General features: G+C 42.2%; 1 protein-coding gene across 1 annotated transcript in view; it reads right to left on the bottom strand.

Annotated features, from left to right (window-relative positions):
* The window catches only part of DOCK5 (dedicator of cytokinesis 5), a 64,827-nt gene extending 45,670 nt beyond the window's left edge, over window positions 1–19,157 (bottom strand). Inside the window, exons 1-11 of the mRNA XM_009884152.1 lie at window positions 19,109–19,157; window positions 17,625–17,708; window positions 10,568–10,608; window positions 9,500–9,555; window positions 8,569–8,665; window positions 4,614–4,762; window positions 3,643–3,778; window positions 3,337–3,494; window positions 2,541–2,622; window positions 1,628–1,757; window positions 842–914 (exon numbers count right to left, since the gene is read on the bottom strand). Coding sequence (XP_009882454.1) covers window positions 842–914; window positions 1,628–1,757; window positions 2,541–2,622; window positions 3,337–3,494; window positions 3,643–3,778; window positions 4,614–4,762; window positions 8,569–8,665; window positions 9,500–9,555; window positions 10,568–10,608; window positions 17,625–17,708; window positions 19,109–19,157 — 1,055 coding nt within the window. The remainder of the gene's footprint in view (window positions 1–841; window positions 915–1,627; window positions 1,758–2,540; window positions 2,623–3,336; window positions 3,495–3,642; window positions 3,779–4,613; window positions 4,763–8,568; window positions 8,666–9,499; window positions 9,556–10,567; window positions 10,609–17,624; window positions 17,709–19,108) is intronic.
* Window positions 19,158–20,462: the final 1,305 nt, after the last annotated feature.

Below are 20,462 nucleotides of genomic sequence, written 5' to 3'. Positions count from 1 at the left end.
GGGGGGGGAGGCGAGGGGAGAAAAAAAAAAAAAAGGAAGCAGACCAACATTATTCAGCAAAGGAAAAGACATCCTTCAGGCCCTGAAAGGGTAGGTGGAAAAAAAAAACAAAAAAAACCAAACCCCACAGAGTCTCCCCTGAAAATACCTTGTGATAACATACGGCTACACCAAATGGATTGCTTTATTTAGGACTGTAACAACACAGCTGAGTCTACCCAAACAAGCTTCGGTTTAGTAACTGTAATGTGCCGAAAAAGCAAGCAGGGAGCAGGCAGAACACACAAGTCTAACCAGCAATACAGAAATGCAAAACGCATCAGGGCTTGAATTTCTTTCCCAGAAAGAGGACGAAATCCCTTTCCTATTGTCCTGTGACTCACCCTTACAAGGTAATCTGGAAAGTTGAGGCAAACAATCCACAGGGTACTGAACAATAGTGACAAGGAGCTGTGTTCTCTACGCTCAGGTGTTTCTGAAAATCCTGCCCCTCAAGCCCCTAACAGTTTTGAAGGTCACATCCCCCAGACCCCGCAACATTATTTTGCACTGTGCTCCTCTTTCTTACCTCCGATGATATGGGCACCAAGCAATTTCAGCCGCACTGCCGAAACTCCCTAAGCAATTTAGCGCATCATACAGACATGTAAATCAAGGGGAACAAAGGCTTCAGAGGACTGACAAAAATCTTTTCCTTCAAAGAGCTGACTACTGCCATAAGCTAATCTATTTGTAGAGACCTTGGTACACTGCCAGGCTCCCAGACAAATTTGCCCTTCTCCAAAGGACAACTGCTTTAAATAAGCCAGATATGTGAGGAACTCTGAGGTCCAGTACTTACTGCTGAAATGGAATAAAATGTTGCTTTTCCTCATCGTCCACCTTTCCGTGTATGATGTCAGTTATGTCCATCACTGCAACAACACAAGTTCATCACATAGTTTTGCCAAGTTGCTAAAGAATACAGAGAGCACTTTCCCCTATCAGAATGGAAACAACAGTTGCTTATTTGGGATCAATGCCACTCATGACAGAAACAGAGAGCACCACTCCCAACTTAACTCTTTAAAAATCACCTTTTCACTGATGCACAAGTCAGGCTGTGGTAGTGAATGTGAACATACACACCGATAAAAAACAGCTGAGACTCAGGCATTTCAAGGCAAAGAAATTACACTTAGATGTCAAATGCTGATTATTTTGAAATTGTTTTCCACCACAAGTTCTCTTCACAAGAGATCACAGGAACTGAGCAGCAATCGGGTGTCTCATCCACCAAGGCTGCTTTAAAAACTCCAGCTTCATCCCATTAGTCACGAGGAGCAAATCCCTCTTTGATAAAGACCTGAAGTCTACGGCACTGATGGCAGTGCATTATGTTTTTAGGGGGTGACAAAACAAAAAGTGAACAGTAGCAGCATTTCATCTTCATATACAACCGTGATTAAAAGGTCTCAAAGGGGTTCTGTGCGCAGCTCAGTATCAGCATCTCCATTTGGAAGCCGGAGACGCCGACGCTAGGAAGTTAGCAGGCTTTGCTGACACGTAGCATATATTTCCCAATTCCCAGCCCACTGTCCCGGCCACAGGGTCACGTTCTTTTCTCCCTTGATTGAACCTGTCATACCTGCCACACCAAAGGGCCTCCGGAGTCCGCAGGTATGTTTCTTCCCATCTTTCAGCTCCATATGCCCCACCCTCACAATCTGACACACCAAGCTGATTTTTGGTCTGATCAAGTCGGAACTGCTTAAATCCTAGAAATTATGTAAAATAAAGTTCTATCAATCTGGTTTAAGAATAGAAGAAAAGACAGAGAGAGTAGGACTTTTTTGTTCAATTGTACACACATATAAAAGGAAATCTGTAATTTTTTAAAAAGTAAAACCTGTTCCCTTTGAGCCCTAGGGAAAAAAACCAAACCAAAACTACAAAAGCACTGGCAATTTCCACACAGCACTTTCTAAACGTGCCATTACTCTTTGGTAACACATCCCAGCAACAGTACTGAACGCAGAGTAAATGATGTTAATTGCCAAAGTACCAGATCCTGATGACCAGGCAGTTACTTTGTGCCATCTTTGCTACTTTACAGAAGTTATTCCATTCATGTGCAATTCTTCCACTAACATCTTGTTACAAATAACAAACTCTAACACAGAAAAGGATCATCAAAGCAATGAACTGAAAAACAAACAACTATGATCTCAAGCCTAGATTTTCGGTACAGTTAGGCTCCAACAGAGAAGTGTCTAACAGGATTTTCAGAAATCTATGGTTGAACAACATCCACTGACAGTACTATTGCAAAATAATACAGCTTTACTACTGCTTTGGACTGACACACACAAATAATTACTTTTAAGCAACATGCCTCTGAAGCTGCCTGTAACATCTTAAGTGTCCACGAAAACACCCCAAAAGGCCACATGTGACACCCCCTGATGCATGAGGAGAGGGGAGGGGAGAGGGAAAGAACCCAAAACTCAGATGTCTGCAGCACTGGGAAGAATTTCCAGGACATAAATACAATAACTTACAGTAAAGACTGCTTGAAGGTTATTTAGTTTCTCAATTTCTTTAGGCATCCCATTACTGCCCCAACGAACCAGATAATTTTCACTGCAAATAAAGGAAGGAAAAAAAAAAAAAAAAAGGTAAATCAGCACCTGACATTCCCATTACCTGGGAAAAGCTCAAAAGCATTTTGTTCTTTCAGGAATATTTGAAAAATTCTGCCAAAATCTATCCCGAAGTGATTCTGAAGTGACTCATTTCGTTGAGGGTCGAAGGAAGGCACGATGTGAACGGGCACTCTCAGTTCCTGCCCTGCAGAACTCTTGAGTGCATGTCCACCCCTGATGAGTTCAATGATGGAGACAGACGGTGCCTGATACGCGCATGCTTCCTTGATAAAGTTCTTCATATCTTCTCCTACCAGCACAAGATGTCCAGCTCTTAGCTCGCACTGACTTGACAGCAAACATCATGCATATACATGATTTAACGGGAAACAATTAATCAAATGCATCAAGTCTACTGACAACAGTAGGGACATTTAACAACACACAAAGACAATATGGGATTTTGACTAATGTATTACTAAGAAATGCCCAGCTTTAAGACGGCGAGTGAATGGGCTCAGAACCTTGACTTCCTATCTCATCTGAAATTAAATAACCCCCTTCCAAATCACCACCGGGGCAGCAACCAACAGAACTGAAAGACTGTTCTGAAAGACTGATCTGCTGGATCTTCCTTTTTAACCTGTACTGGCTTCTTTAGAATCACCACTGTGATGACTAAATTGCTTATGGACCTACAAAAAAACCCTACCTGATGAATTTGGAGAGATCAGGATCATAGAGGCTCATTAACAGCTCTGCATCTTCTCCAATATTGCAGACAAAATTCTTGAAGTTTACATACAGGCTGTATGTATGTGTCGTGTTGAATATCGGCTGCCCTCGGAGGTCTAAATTCTGTTGCAGGGACTGCAAAGGAAGAGAGTACTCCCATTAAAAACAAACACAGAAGAACTTAGTTCTGCTGCCAAAGTAGCATGATCTCCTTAAGAGGCACGTACAAATACACTGGGTACTAGTTACTTGAAGAGGAAAAAGCCAGCGAGAAGAGACGTACCTTCTCTTCCTGGATTCTCTCATCAATCCTTTTGGATGCGGTTTCATGGGACTTGAAGAGAGAGATCGTGCTGGTTTCATCTGGGTCCAGGATGTTCCCATTGTCATCTCGTACAACCAGGTCCAAACCCAGGATCCTGATTAGCATGAAAAGTCAAGAGGATAAAAGAAGCAACCCAATATTTAAGAAGCAAAGATGACTGAAAGAGCACAAACCACAGATCAAACTGTGGACTGCACTAGGCAGCCAATGCTCCATTCCTTGTAATAACCACATTGCTGGTTTTCCGGTCCCAAAATACTTATCCCTCACTCCTCATTTTCCCATTAAAGGAAACATAATTAGTCAGGTAGCTTAATTCTAAGATGACATCTTCTTTGTTCTCACTTAGAGGTATTTTTTTTTAAAGGTACGTATATCTATCAGACTTATGGATTATGGCTAATTATTATTTTTTGCCATAAGCTTTCTTCTTAATTGACTTATTTGACTTGAATCAAGTCTGACAGGCAGACAAATGAGTTCTGGAGACAATCCCTGTTCTGTACAAACCAATGAAAGGTGGAGTTTTGGTGGCCTACAGAATTGTGTTACTCAGTTGCTGACAAAGCAGTTTAGTGCCCAACCAGCATCCAAATCCTGGCTGCGGCTAGCCAGGCACAAATCGTGCTCCATGGGAAATACGATCGTGTGCCAACATTGCTGCAGAATTAAGACAGGTAAGGTTTTCTGCCAAATCAAAGAGACTGCTGGCATATGAAGAACCAACTGGTACATGCCCACCTGCCAGGCTAGCCACATTCCGATGGAGACTAAAAGCTGTAATTATCCCCTTTCCGAGGAAAAATGTAAAGCCTATTTCAGCGTTCCCCTTGCATGGTCATTTGCACCATTTTGTACTAATAGCTATTTAGAGCTTTTACTGGGATTTGGGATTCTCCCCTCCCTTCAAGACATAGTTTGGAGTTTACCTGTTCCCGTAGTCAATCTTAGCAGTGACTTTCTTCTTTAGCTCAGCTAGCTCGTCTTTGGGAAGGGTCCCAGACAGTATCTGTGACCGCCACTCTATCAGGCTGTAAGTCATTTGTTGGACGTGCCGGAACTGTGTTGTCTTATTATCCTACAGGAACAAAGGCACAATTTCAAGCTAGTGGTAGCCCGAAAACAACGAGTTCAGTAAGTTTCCTGAAATGTACTCAACTGAATCTACCACGTGAGTTGTATTTCACTAAAAATATCTGAGAAACTGGCACCATATGACACTGCAAGATTAGACCCATGGAACAAGTCCTCCAGCACTTTGCACTGCCAAGGTTTAAGTGGCTCAAGGTTCAGGGTCTTCACCATTTCCTCAGGACATTATTTCAGAAAAACCTCACAGACAAAAAAGACTTCTGGTGTTTTCCAGCACTTAAACAGTTATGATGAGTCCTTTTCATATACAGGACAGAGAGATGACGTTACATGACCGCAATTGTGTTTTAGCAGATTGAGACAGCAATGCCAACCCAATATACAAAGGCTCCTTCTCCTCACCTCTGCCACTCTCGCAACATGACATTGCGCGCAGCATTTTTTATGCACATTGCCCATTTGTTTTGCCTATTTAGCTTGTAAGACTCTGAGGCAAAAGCTTTATTTGCTTTTATAAAGTCTAAAGGTGAGACCAAAACATAAAGAATGACAGATCACCAACACTGAAGCCCACATAGTCTTCTTCTCATGTCTGTTCCTCCTATAGCTTTCACCAGCCTAAAGAACCCTCCAACCCCTTTGCTACATATAAAAAAGCTTTCTTGTCACCAGAATACAACGCTAACAGTATGAACAACATGGTTAATTGGAACCTCTGCTCTCACTACTGTTTACAATGTTAGCAACTATGTTTTTAAAGCCAGAACAGTAAGTGGAGTGAGTCCCTGGACTCATCTGCATGGCTGTCTGCTCTCTTATCCTGTCCCGTCATACACTCAAAATTCATGATATTAAAAAAAGGAATAGCAACAAAATGCAGCGATATCTGGAATACACTGCTTCCCTGCCAGCATGCGTATTGTATTTCAAGGTTCATGTTTTACCCATTGGTAACTCACGCATGGATTGCCATGTCCACGTGTGATCTCCAGACAAAAGTTTCATGGAAATCAGAGTAGCTCTGTGGAAACACAATAACCTCTCTGGCTCACGTCTATCCACAAATAAGGCTGAAGATTATCCGCTCTTCAGAGCACTCATTTCTGTTTACATTTGTACAGAAATTAATGACTCATCCCATGCTTTTAAGCACTACTCCAGCAGTAGTTGCTCAGTTATCATGCCAGAAGTTGTCCAAAAATGCAACAAAAATATCATGTCTGGATTCCCAGACACCACCACCTCCCAATCTACGCAGGTACTTGCTTGAGTTTCCTGCAGTCATTGCATTTGCATCTTTTGCTATGAATGCAGCATCAGTAATTAGAAAGCACTGACCAAACAGGACATCAAAACCTGCTTTGTGAGGAGTTTCCTCCTGCCGTTTCTACTGTTATCATCTTTAATTAATGAAAATACTTCTCATGCTACTTACTGGTTCCACGACCCATTAAAATAAGTCACACACCTATACAGCTCTTTCCTATAGTTTCAGGCTCCAAGGCTGATGCTGTAATTAAAAAGTGGATGGCTATATGTATTCCTACCACGTAGGTAGGTATATACCGACTATATTTGTAGCAATATGCACTTAGGTAAATAACTGAGCCTTTAGAAGTATCAGCTACACTATTTATACCATCCAAAAGGGAACCCAGGCCTCAGCCTCTCTTGACCGCCGCACAGTGAGCCAGTAACCCCGATGGTTCTGACTTGCACTGTGCGTCAAGCACAGCTCGTTTTCAGAGGGAAGCGCCACAAATCAAAGAGCATTAAACCTTAATCCACTGGGGCAAAGTTTATGGTTATGCAGCTCCAAAATGACTGTCAAGAGGTTTTTGACTACATCTCACCCAACAGCTAGTGGGAACTGGCCAATGGTACACTGCTGGGACGTTCAGGCAGCAGCTGAGTAGCGCCAGCTCTCCCTATCAAAGCTGTTAATGTTTAACTATGAACCCCAACTGCTCCCACACACCAGAAAGAGAGACTCTTTCCAATTATTTCATCATTCTGGTCTCTGCAAAGAACACGAACGATATAAACCACTTATGATATAAACGACTCATGATTTGCCTCTCAAGAACACAAATCTAAAGGGAGTTATAAATAGACATCTTCCTTTTGATCTGGGTGAACACAGAGGGGCTGACGGAGACTAGGAGAGTCTTTTAATTCCTATAGGGAAGATATTAGAGAAATATTTAGTAAACAAAGAAAAAAGCGTGCTCTTAACTTGCATTAAAATAACTGCAAAGAGTAGACAACTTGTGTTAGCTTCCAGGGAAACACAGAGCAGATCTAATGACAGTTAGCTAAAGCTGAGTTATCTCTACAGCTGTTTACATTAGCCAACTCCTATTAACTAAATTAAGTTAAAAACTCTCACCCATTTATATATTTACTTAGCAGTGGACATATACCCACCAGTGCAATGCTTGCTGAAAAACACAGAAATTAATGAAGTGAAATGAAATGCTGCCAAAGAAAAAAAAACCCTGTATTTCCTTTTTCTCCTCAAATGCCTCCTTCCTCCTTTAGCGCATTTTTTTTTTCCTTTATTCTTTTTTTACATACCGCAGGGGAAAATAAAATAAACTCACATCCATTTCAAACCACAACATTTTCCAAGACTATTTTAAGAGTTATATTGGTTAAGCACAGGAACATGAAAGACTTCTGCTCTTAAGAAAAATAGATTCTGAGGCTAGGATCCTAAAGTTATTCGGGGGGAGGGGGGAAGAGTCAGGAACAAAACTCACTTTTCACACAGTAATAACGTCACATACAGCTTCTCATTAAATTAAGAGGGTGGAACAAATTCTTGTGGTTTCGTGGCGCACAAACAAAACGTACTTGTGGCCTGGTGAAATTTTCAATAGAAGAGCTTGCTCTGGATAAACTGAATGACTAGAGCTAATTTAAAACCATTCTCTCATCTTAATTAATGTCTCAGAGCACATACTATGCAGGCTGAGCTCACTACTAACCGAAGAAAAATCAAGTTTGACTCTCTTTAATGTATCTTAACAATCCCCTCCGAAAGCAGGCAGTTCATTGTGAACTCCAGTTGTGTTTCTCTGAGCAAGAATGCACCTACCTCAGCAAAACCACCTTGGCTTCTGACTCTTCTGAGGTGGCTATCTATGGGCAGGCTACTAAGCAGATACAGGAGTTGAGAGGTCTCTTCCCTGCCCTACTCAGGACTAAATATATTATGTGACTTATGACAAGTCAAATCTTTCCCCACCACACACGGCCCTCGTTCTCTTCACATCCTTTGTCTCGCCCATTTGAGCTGCAGGCACTCCGGGGTGAGGCTCAACCACTCTGTTAAGTGCCTACAATACTTCTAGAAAAGCAGCGTTCATACTTGTTAAAGGTTCTGTTAAAGCAACATCATGGTTTCGCACACAGCTGAGATATTTTGCCCTCACACAGGACAGACGTGGCAGGCGAAGCAGGAACACTGACAGCGAACGGTGACTCACACACACAGCCACAGCCAGCTGACATGACGCTGAGTGTGACTTGTGCCAGTCAATGCTTCATCACTGCTGTGTCATCACACAGTTATTCAACTACAGCGAACGCTGTAGCGCCAATTAAACCACAGTTCTGTCTGTGATCACACAGAACATTTTTAACCTCTCTTAAGACCACTTTACAATAATGATAGTTTTACAATTCTGCATAACATTCTATTCAAAGTCTTAAGGTGCCCTGCAAAAAGCCCAGTCTCATCTCATCTGAGGTCATTTAATAAAACACCAACCACTGAAGAAAACTTACCACATATAACTTGTGCCAGATAACTGCCCACTCCCTCAGGGTAGAAGTGAGTTCTTGCCCAAGGGGCAATTCACTTGGAATCACTGTTTCATGTTGTCTAGAGAAAAAAAAGGAGAAAACAGAAAAAAAGGTGTTACGCTCAAGATTAAAATTTAGTAGTAAAACATCCTTTTTTGATCAATATGTAAATGGAAATTTCAGAGGGCTTGATATTCACACCATTCACTCACACACAATGCCAAGATTCTTAAGTTGTTCAATTGGTTCTCCAACACATACGTGCACATTCGTTATCCATTTTTAATGAAAACATGCTTCAAGTTTCTTTCAGCCTTGTTCCTGTTAATGGATCCATTCCAGAAACATGCTAAATAGACAGGAATGAAGTTTGGAAGAATCTCCACTTTCAACGGTAACTTGGCTACAGTTACTTAAAAAAAAAAAAAAAGCACTTGCTAAAGTATCTTCCTTTGCAACTGCTGTTTTCCTCTCGCTACAACGATCACAGAATCAGCTCTAAGAATCAAATGAGGAGTCATTTCCTTAAATGTTTTCCAAGACAGGAAGGAATCCACACTCCTGCTGGCTACTTGGCTGCGAGCAGGAGTGTGTTACGACTTGCAGGAGTCCCCAGAGGAGCTAAATGTAACTTGATTGACCTGCCTCGCTACTAACTCCTCTAGCAGAGCTTTCTTTTGCAAATAGTATTCTCCTGCACCTATGCCCACAACTGTTTCAGTATGTACAATGCTCTGAAAAAAAGAGGTTATGCAGCTCTAGAAGTGTCGCACAGGTGGTATGCCCCGCTGCGCACACAGACCAGTAGCATTCATTACAACCACCGCTGCTTAAGCTGTTTGTTTGTTTTTAAATGAACCAGCACTCCATTGGTTTTGCTACCAAAAGTACATCTCAAGAAGCTCCAACCTACCCTCGGTCCTTCACGATCGCCTCTTTTAAATGGATATATGTTTCTGGGAAAATGCCCTAAAAATAAAAACAGAAATAAAATAAATAAGTCACACCGTAGGATATGACATAACAAAAATGCATTCAACAGAGAGCAAGGGAAAGGGGTAAGAGCACGACCAGCAGAACAGTAACTGTGACTGATGTTTACCTGTAACAAAAATGTATTAGCTCCACCAGTCCCAGTATCCCAGGAGAAAAGACAGTAAGGAGCATCAGGTTGCATGCTTGAGCACTACATTTGGCATTAGAACCTCAGAGAAGTCAGTTCTTTGTTCCACTGCAATGACACTCATCTTCCTGCATGAAGTGTTGCAAACTCTTGCAAACTATCAGTCATACTCATTTGGTCTCGCTATGAAATACACTCGGGAGTCATTTGTCAAGCTGCCCTGGGCCTGTCGTTCTCTAGAAAAGCTCAACACATGACAGCACCTGTAGGAATTCACCAGTCCCAAGTTTCCTTTATTTATAAGAAACTTCTAGGAGAGCTGCAATCCTTTTTTCGCTTTCTTTTCATTTCCCTTTATGCCTGAAAAACGGAGACTGCGAAGGATGTCATGACGAGAGGCGCCAGGATTCCCATGGGAAACCAGATTTCCATGCAGTTTTCAGACTGGTTTCACAAACCTCAAGAAGTTTGGCCGAGATCCACGCGTGCATAATTTTTGGAATATTTTCCAAGCCAAATCAAAACTCTAATCTTACCATTACATATAACTAATGCTGGACATGTACAGGTCCAAGACCATAATAATAAAGCAATAAACTAGCGTATGCAGATATGCAACAGTGAATTTTGCTAGTTCAAACTACATTACGCATGCTTACAATGGAGTACCCAGTTAATGGTTCTGAAATATTTACCTCAAGGGCATTTATTTCTATCACTAAGGAAAAGGACAGAGGGATCAGGAGACCTGCACAATATTAAGACAAGAAATACAGCAGAAGCATAGCCGATTACAGCACCGGATGGGGTCTGGCAAGGTGTGAAATAAAAATTAGTTACTGAAAAGTGAGGTCATACCTTCTTAGATTTATTTCGGAGCGTGTATCCTCGGTACCAGCCTGTCAAAGGGAAACACAATTTTTTTATTTTTTTCCCCCTGTCTACAGCAATTAAATACACATTGTCATTCTCTCCACGTGTCTGCAACATAAGTGTATTGATCCTGCTCATCTGAGATCTACTATTGTGAAGCCACCTCTGCTGTCTGCAGGAGGCTTGGGTGCCAGCAGTAGGGCAGAAGGGCACCTCTTCCCACCACAAACTGGTCCCCGCACTTCTACTCTGCATCTCCGTTTGGGCGGTGCTCAGTGGAAAAGCAGGCCACTCCGTGCTCTATGTTTTGAAAGTGACAATCCTTGTTCCGTAAAACTTAGAAGTCATATACACAGCACACAACTACTGCTATGAGCATCTGACAGAAGAGGCAGAGACACAGACATGCACGCGGAACCACCAGCCCAAGGTCATATAGCACATATCTGCCAGAGAGAAATATGTTCAAGTCTCCAATTCCACTCCACCCCTTTAATATTTTCTTTTCTATGAAGTGTATTTTCATCCAAATCATCTTATAGATGGTGCTCGAGTTCCACATTATGTAGGTGCTTTGTTTTCTTCTGAGATTTGGTCTAAAGCCTTCCTTCAAAGGAAGGCTGAAAGAGAATGTTTTATAAGGCAAATAAAAACCCCAACTCTTAACTGCTTGCCCCGGTACAGATATTGTTTCTCAATATTATCTTGACAAGATCTAGTCAAGTATAATACACAAAGTAATAACTGTGATCCCCAAGACTCAGAAGCATGTGTCACTGTCAGGAGTATGTTTCTTCTCTCTTCAACACCGGGGGTTTGACCAGGATTTTGATTTCAAGGTCACTGAAATGCAAGCGTATGAAAAAGCTGCTGTATTTCTTATGTCCTCAAGCAAGCCTTGCTCCGCGAGCAGAGAGGAGAGGAGCATAGCTGTGGGCAAGTCACTCCCGCTCTTCTTCTGCCATCTCCAGACGGTGTGAGACAAAGGGGTTTTTCTCTCACGCTCCCACCTTCCTCATCTGTCTCGGCTGTGCAAGAGCCGTGCATCATCGAGCCCTCTTTCCGCTGGCTGCCTCCTCCTTGCCATAAGCAACAGTTTCCACCACCTTCAGTCCTCCTGAAGTTACTGTACTGGAAATAACAAACTAAACATTTCAGAAGAAGAATCTGAATGCGAAAATGCTGATGTGCAGGTATAACATCCCTCGTGTTGTTCTGGGACAGGACACACACTTGCACCGATGTGCAGGTATAACATCCCTCGTGTTCTGGAACAGGACACACACTTGCACTTTCTCACTGGCTCTCAGCCACTAAAAACATCGCTCCAAATGCCAGGACACCCTGCGAGCCCAACTCTCAATGAACCATGTTCCTAGAGCACCGGGGTTTCACTCTTTTCCTAAGGTTCCGCTTGCGTTGAAATGGAAAACACTGACCCTACTTCTTAGCAAACCTGAAGGGCTCAGATCATGGTCTCTGGCGCATGAACGAACTCCAGAGCTATCAAGACAGAACACATCACTGCTCCAAGATGATTATGTTCAGCTGAGTGGCAGAGGGATTTAAGGGAATAATCAGGCAAAGAAGAGAGGAGGGGAGGGTGGGGATTTAGGGGTTTTTTTTGCTTGTTGGTTGGGTCAGGGTTTGGGGTTTTTTTTTCCCCTTTTTCTGTTTTTTTTTTTTTTTTCCCCAATAGATTTATATATTTAGCAAAGAAGGTTCCGTGAAGAACCATGGATCTGAATCCCCCTCGACCATAACTTAGAGCTTAGGGTGGGGTGTTTGTGTTTTGTTGGGGTTGTGTGTGTGTGTGTAGGGGGTTGGGGGCTGTTAGATCTCCTTTTTTTTTCTTTTTCACCCCATTAAGCACAGTTTTGTTCCCCTTCTCTAGCAATGAGAGCGTGAATCAGCTTGACCACGTAATCCCAAATATTACAGTAGTTAAATTAGAAGGAAAGAAGAAATTCCATTCCTTCCACAGGATGAAGATAGGATTATACATTGATCATGGACCAATGGATAAGGTAGTGGATTAGGGATGAGAAGATTTAGGTTCTATTTTTATCCAAGTTGTAATTAATTGAATGGTCAAGTAGAAATTCTTTAGGGGGTGATACAAAGCTCACAGAATTTAACAAGAATATTTTCCCAGTGATTTCAATTCCATTTGACACAGTCTCTCAGCCTTTCTATACCACAGCTTCCTCATATTTAAAATGGCTCCTTGGCATTAACCACATTCCTGTAAAATATTTTGCAAGCATTGCGTAAAGGCATGTCACATATTATTATGCAAAACTATTTCAGCAAGCATCTCATGCAACTTTTTCAGAATTCTGCTCCAATTTTCAATAATCTTATTCACCATTTCAAAAGGAACAAAAGCTTTTGGCAGTGGTCAATTACTTGGTTTCTTCTTTAAAGGAAAAAAAAAAAAATCTACTTAAAGCTTCAGAGGAACGACAGACTACTTAAGCGTTTCTCTTGAGTATTTTCCCCAAGCAGAGATGTGCTAAATGGAGAAAGGCTTTTCAGCTGAAGATGACATGGCAAATTTCAGCTACTACAACACACTTCCACACTGAAGTCTGATTAAGAACACAAGGACAGCAGACAGTCTTGCAAAGAAATGTCATAACGTTTGGGTTTTTTTGTTTGTTTGGATGGAACACAGGCCCTCAGTTTTACCTTTAACTAAATGGATTTTATGCAGTCTGTAAAAGATCGGAAAATCTAAGAAAAAAATTACTCAGGTTACAATGGTTTAGACAACTAAATATTATACACAGTGATGCAATCCTGGATCACGGGCTTAACCACAAGGTCTTTGTTCCTCTTCCACTGCAGTGGTCTCAATAGCACAACACACACTGCTGCACTGTGCTGAAGTAAAACAAGGGATTGCTTCGTTTACCTACGGTGGTCAGAGGAAAGATAAAGGACCCAAAGTAGGAACAAATTCAATGTAAACTTATTTTCGTCAGGAGAAGAAACTGACTGGAATCATGGTATGTGGGCACACATTCCTTCTACTCACATTTGGCTACTTCCCACAGCTTGCATGAAAGAAGAATATACACTGCAGATTAGAAAAGATTCCCCTAAACAGAAATGTATCCTCCCCAGCTCACTGCTCAAGGACAGATTCCCAGAGAGTAAGTAAATCCTGCACAGAAGCAGCCTTCAAAATGCTGGATGCAGCAAGTTTCCTTCTTTTCTTGGATTTTGCAGCGTATGCCCAGTCTTGACAATATTTGGCAAGCAACTGGACAAGCACACACTGCTTATCTTATTATCGAGTGGAAAAAGGAATTTTATACAAAGACCTCATGCCCTTCTGCAACCAGACAGCCAACCAGAGAAAGGAGGAAAAAAAAATACCTTGCTTTGCAGTTTTCAATAGTCTATCACCTAAACTAACACAGCCATGCTTCGCAGAGGGTACATGCGTATTTGTTTTAAAGGGTCTGCAACTCTAAGAAAACTGATATCCTCCAGATCTTCATGTTTAATAAATACACCCTGGTGTTTCAAGGCATGCTTGAAGCCCAACTAAGCCATTTCAAAAGTTATTTAAAATCAGACTGATTTAAAATCAGAGAGTAAAACACTGATATGCAGGTTTAGACCTATCCACAGTGCAAACCCCACTTACAACACCTAACGGCAGATTGACAAAGATGCCGTATGCCACAATCCTCATTTTCCTGGACAGAAGGAAATGCTGCACTGTCTACACTACGGAGTTATTAACCCAATGGCAAACAGCTCTCGGGTTGTCCCCATGCAGATTCAGGCTGCATGCGTCATCAAGCTGATGACGTACATCAGCACGTCATAGCTTGGGCTAGAAATATTTGAAACCTTTAGTTCAAACCGCTCAGTCTGTGGTTTCAGCTCTGATAACCTTCACTTCAACGCTGTGTACTTTGTCCAAGTTGAAGCTACCATTCACAGGGATGACCACCCTTTGACGAATCCTTGACATAGGCAAGCTGCAGCACTGTGAACAGATGATCTACCACGTTAACACTCCCTTAACTTCTTTTGTGCACTCACAATCCAAGCCTAACTGTGTAGTTTTGCCTGGGACTTACAAAACATTAGGCAAAGCATCTGTTTAGAGCATGGGAAAAGAAAGCTTTACTAGCAACAGCGCAGCGCCAGAGCCTCACCCCAAATTTGCCCAACTTTCCAGGGACTTCCAGCCTCGGCAGCAGGCCTCTAACTCCCGATAGCATCCGCTACCACAAACGAGCAGCATTGTGCAACGTAAAGGCGCTTTCTCCCATTGTGATGCCCTCTGGCAGTACAGCGGCAGCACCTGACTGCAGGCACTGCACCCGAAGAGTCGGGAGACGCTGCGGTCCCTGGCAAAGCCACACAACGTGAGCGGTTTGCGCAGCACAGAGGCTGACGCCAAACTGCATCCATACCTTCTGGCCTGCGCTTTAATTCACTTCATTGCTCTTTGCTTCTCACACACCTCCCCCAGTCAATGGCTCGGCTGTATCAGTGTTATGTCTCAAAGCTGTTCAGCCAGCTGAGAGTCAGATAACTCTTACTGTTAACACCACAACTCAGGGCGAGCTTCAGCCTTGCTGCCTCACTGTCAAGGAACAAACTGTGCGCTTCGATCCTTACAGACGGAGCGGAGCCAGCCACAGCCCTGGACGCAGAATACGAAGAGCTTTCAAGTGAAGGCTGTTTGATACAGAGGGCCTTCACCAAACAGGGCTGGGGAGAGAGGACCTGCCGACTGCAACCAGGAGGAAAAAGGAGGCACGTTCCAGATGACTGACAGAGCGGAAAGCGGACTGTGCTGCAACGGCCCCGAGAACCTTCTGGTAACTCACAGAAGATGCTCTTGTGCATCCCGAGGTAGGGAACAATAGCAGGGAGGGAGATTTTCCAAGGGGCTATTACCACTACATGAAAACACCTGGACAATCCTGAAAACCTCCCCCTTAATTCCCTAAGGAATGTTACCGATAGCCTAAGGAACTCTCTCAGCCAGGAGCTGCAGGGATAACGCACGCCAACTAAAAAAAGGACTTCACAAGGCATCTCTGAGCCTTTCTTCCTGCAAAGGCAACACCCTGGTTAAATGGAACCTTTTTCTAAATTGAGACTTGTGTATCCAGATAAGAACGGTGATTAGTGGAACAAAAAACCCCAGTCTGATAAAAGTGGAGTTGTATTTGTAAGTATACATCATTAGCATGAGAAGAAACAGAAAAGGCTTCTTGAGAGAACACTAATTCTCAAAACCACAACCCACAGATGTCTGGAAACAAAGCTGAAATCCGATGTCACAAAAGAAAAATAGATACAATACAACATGAGAATTTCCTCCCAAGCAGAAAGAATATCTGAATTTGGAGTTTTTAAGATGACTTTATGGGAAGTAAGACCAGACCTGCAGCAGAGTTACCATCTCAGAGACAATCTGCATCTTTTCCTTTAGATTCACAAATGTCCGGCCTGAATTTTTGGCTGCTCTTTCCAGGAAAAGTATTTAGTTGTGCTGCAGTAATTCTGAAGTGCCCCAGTCACAAACTAGGATGCCACACTGATGGCTCAGCGTATGAAAACAATCAAAACACATTCATTTTCCCAAACAATTTACAATCAGTCCTCTCAGGCTGAAGTTGCAAACTGGGACATTTCAGGTAAGAAGAGGATGCCATTTGGGTATTCATTTCCTATTCTTGACTGTCTCTGTTGAACAGCTGATTACAGACCAAGTAGTAGGACTAAACAATGATGCTGCTTTAAAAAAAGAGAAAGAAATACCCCAACATTTTGAGAAGTACAAGATGCATCCTCTTCATGAGGGCAATTCTCATCCCTGACACTCCCTCTTCCTTGTGTCTTTCTGCAAAACCAGTTCCTAAGTGCTTACCATTACATACAGATTTTTCCCCATTTCTCCTTCTCTCTCTCCCCCCACCAAACACACTCACCACTATCACACACATCAGTGTAAAACACACATCAGCAACGTAATCTGCTTTGACACCTAGGAACTGGCTGGCTGTTTCCAGTGTCAAGGTCAAAGAGAAGTGGACAGAGAAGAACTGGCTAAGAACAAACTGCTAAACAAGCAGCTTGCCCTTCCCAGCACAGACACTACAGAGTTTTTGTATGCTGATGCTGCCTGTGAAAAAGATTGAATTTATGTTTTGGAAAGAGTATTTAGATTTTGGAGAGCCTTCCAAATGAAGTAGGGACTACTACATTCTTTAAAATGATTAAATGGCTGTGTTCTATTCTTAATATTGAAGTCTTAAACAGTCCAGTTTAATAAGTAAATACAGAATAGACAAGTGTAATTTTCATCTTGTTTAAAACAGTTTTGTCTTCCTTTCTGCAAGGTGTTTTACATTAAGGTACATATTATGAAAAGCTTCCCAGTAAAGTACTGGGAGAAACAGCCTAAAAAGGCTATGGAAGCTCCATAACTGGAGGCTTTTTGAAACATACAATGCCAGTTTGTAATATTACAGCTTAAACCAACATTGCTTTTGAAACAATTAGACCTGCCCTCTCCTCTTCTTTCATCCACTGCCTCTGTTGTCCCGGATCAAAGAACTAATGCAGGTTAAAAGCTACTTTTAAAAAAAAAATTATTACTATTTTCCAGCTGGATCAGTTCATCACATGACTATAGAAGCGTTTGGCCTGGCACAAGGAGGAGCCAAGGTAAAAAGGTGTGGGGTGAAAACAGGAATAAACGTCAAAGAATTAAGTGTTTCTTTCTCTTGCAGTGCTGCTGTGAGATACTACCGAAAACTTACCTTGACAAACCTTTGCCAGGAACAGTGTAAATACACTTGCTGCTTCTGTATTTTATGCATTTTTAATACTGTTTTAAAAGCAAAGTGCATACAAACACTACAAAGCAAGCTTTGCGCTTTTGGGTAGATCAGAAGTTGAAAATCGAGATCTGAAATTTGTATTATTTATAAAAATATTGATTTCTTATATTTACTTTTAAAAACCCCTGCAAAGTACTTGAAAGTGATCTGCAACCTACCTTCATACATCTCCAAAATGTGAACAGTATCGCCAACTTGCAAGGAGAGCTCCACATCTTGGACAGCATCATAATTGTATATTGCTAAAAAGGGGAAAAGGTGGGAGAGAGATGAAAAACACAATCGTGAAATCTGTGAGATAATCAGATCTTCAAATCTGGTACCACGGCACCTGTCAAAGGCAGAATATGATTTTGAAAAAGCACTATCAAGTTTCTAAGCTATCCTGTGTATATAACACACCGGAAAAGTACACAGCTTATCTATTTCCAGATTCTATCATCAGTTCCTGCAAGGATAAAAACCGTTATTCTTAACAGCCAACAAAGTTTGCCTTTTACCTTTAGGAATACAGATCTGTGACGCTATATTAAGCAGCTGCATCTTCCCACTTTACTGACAACCTGCCCAGCAAAGGTCACCATTACCCCAGGCAGAGGTTATCGATCAATTAGGTAATTGTCATTTTTCATTAGTGTTTCACAGAACTAACTGTGATGTAGCGCTCACAAGCACTGGCAAACAAACATAAGTTGGATGTTATAAGAAAAAAATGCCACTATTCTGTATTAAATGCCTCAGACTACTTGCTACTAAAGGCTCCTTCCAGACCAGAACCATCTTAGCACAAAACCTTGAGATTCTCTGCAAATTTAATCCCTACCAAAGACAAAGCTAATCTGAACACTTATCGGATTTCCAGTGGGAATAGGATTAAGCCCAGAAGCCCAGGCTTCTAAACTGCCTTTTCTCTGGAACTTCTTGAGGTGCACAGTTTCACCGGGCAAAGCAGGAGAGCCCTCCTTAGAGCTGCTGGAGGCTTGTCAAGGTGAGAACGTTTCATCGGAATTTGCTTTCAAAACAATGTTTGTACATTGTACAAAGACATAATGCAGTCAGGAAAACACTTTGCTATGGTTCAATGAATTGATCAGCTAAACCAGAACAGACCACTCCTCCACCAAAATGACATTATCTTAGTTATTTATTTAAAACACTGTTTTAAGTACAGGTCACATCTTAAATGCAGCGATGTAATCTTCTCTCAGATATAAGTGTCATTTTTACGTCTCCATATCTGTTCACCAAGAAAATGTATTGGTGAAGTAAGCACAATGTTTATTTTTATGAAGAAGGCAAATAAATCATGCAAACATTTTCAGGGGGCTTTGGGAAAATTCTTCAGACTTCAGAGGGTTTGTATTTGAAGAACTCTCTCTGAAAAGTAAATAAATAAATAAAAAATTGAGCTCCTATGTCAGGAAATTCGCATCAAATGCCTATAATTTCTGTCAAGATGAGGTATATTGCCTCCTGGCAAGCATCCAGCATAAACAAATGACTGTGGGTTACCGCACCGGAAATTATCTCACATATACTAGCTTTCTTTAAAATACTGTAACTATAAATAATCCCACAGCAATAGGCAGGGAATGCGAATTCCCTGCAGTATCTGACATAGGCCCTCATCACAAACAGATACTTTTCTCATGCTGCAGGGGCAGTGTTTGTTCACAGTGGCCCGAATTCATGCCGACGGTAACCTCAGCGCCTGCAGCGACACACATAGAGGATGCACTGAACCTATTACATTGTCTTCCGTAGGGTTACAGGAATATTACTGGACTTCTGCTGCTAAGGCACCAGCTGCTTTGACATCCAGTTTTCTCTCCCTCCCTGCAACAGCGTTACAAGCCAAGAGATTAAAAACTGACTGGTGATCTGGATATTCAATTTAGACACCTTAAAGGCGCCCAAATAGGCTCAAAAGTAAAAATCCCATCAACATTTCAGCAGAAAAATCTGTATAACATTTATGGGCAAAACCAAACAAACATACACAGGAGTTGATCAGAGTAATCCGTTAAGAACTATCTTGTATTGACAGATGCCGAGATCATAAATTGAATGAAGAACTGGTCAACATTGTATTCGATTCAGTTAAGAAGAAACCATTCTGCCAGATATAAAAAATAATTCTGCAAGGGTTTGCAGAGGTCAGCACAAAAGCGCAGCGCCCACCTCCCTGCGGCCGTGCCTTCTGTTGCAGTAAACCTGCCAAATCATTAGTGCTGAGCAGGGACGTTGCAATCCATTACTCGGATGGGACATCTCCAAACCTCCCCAGGGCGCAGCGGAAGCAGTGTGGAAGGATAAGACAACCCAGGCTCCCTTTGGAGTCACCGCTGAACTGTTGGCCCACAACGTGCTATGGGGACACTGTGCGACACGGGAGGCATCATTCCTCAGGTGAACTCCAGGCATCAAGCAGTCTACGGGCATTAATAATCCTATAGCTCTGTCCACAGACGTAGAAGATTTTAAGCACAGGGTCACAGCCAATTTCTAACTTGGCTGACTGCATTCTGTCTACTGAAGTCTTCTCCTGCGCTTACAGCCGGGCTGCAGGACTTTCTGTCTTAAGGGCTCTTTGGGATTCCGGTCGCACGGCTGTGCTCTCCATGAGCAATGGCTGCTGTTTAGAAACGGCATGTGTGCTTATATGTGTAGGGATTCCTACGTACAATTTCTAGATGCTTTGGGTTTCTCTGGGATAAACAGACATCATAAAAACATCAGTCTGTATTTTTCCATAAAATGCTGCTTTAGCTTCAGACAAAAGCAGTCTGAGCAGCACCAAGTGTCTACCAGAAAGGTGGGCGGGCATCAGACAAGCCTCTCTTTTGAGAGCACAGACAGTTAATTCAAATCCAAAGAGCACAACAGCCACGGAAAGAGGGAGAACTAAACGCTGCAGTTCCCTTCCCTCACCAAAGATCACAACAGCCACAAGACAGAACTAAACATTGCGGTTCCCTTCCCTCCTCTTTACCTGC

The sequence above is a fragment of the Charadrius vociferus genome, unplaced genomic scaffold (assembly GCF_000708025.1).
Source record: "Charadrius vociferus isolate BGI_N301 unplaced genomic scaffold, ASM70802v2 scaffold384, whole genome shotgun sequence".
Lineage (NCBI taxonomy): Eukaryota > Metazoa > Chordata > Aves > Charadriiformes > Charadriidae > Charadrius > Charadrius vociferus.
Note: the sequence above shows the minus strand (reverse complement) of the source record. Positions and strands in the feature narration are given on the sequence as shown.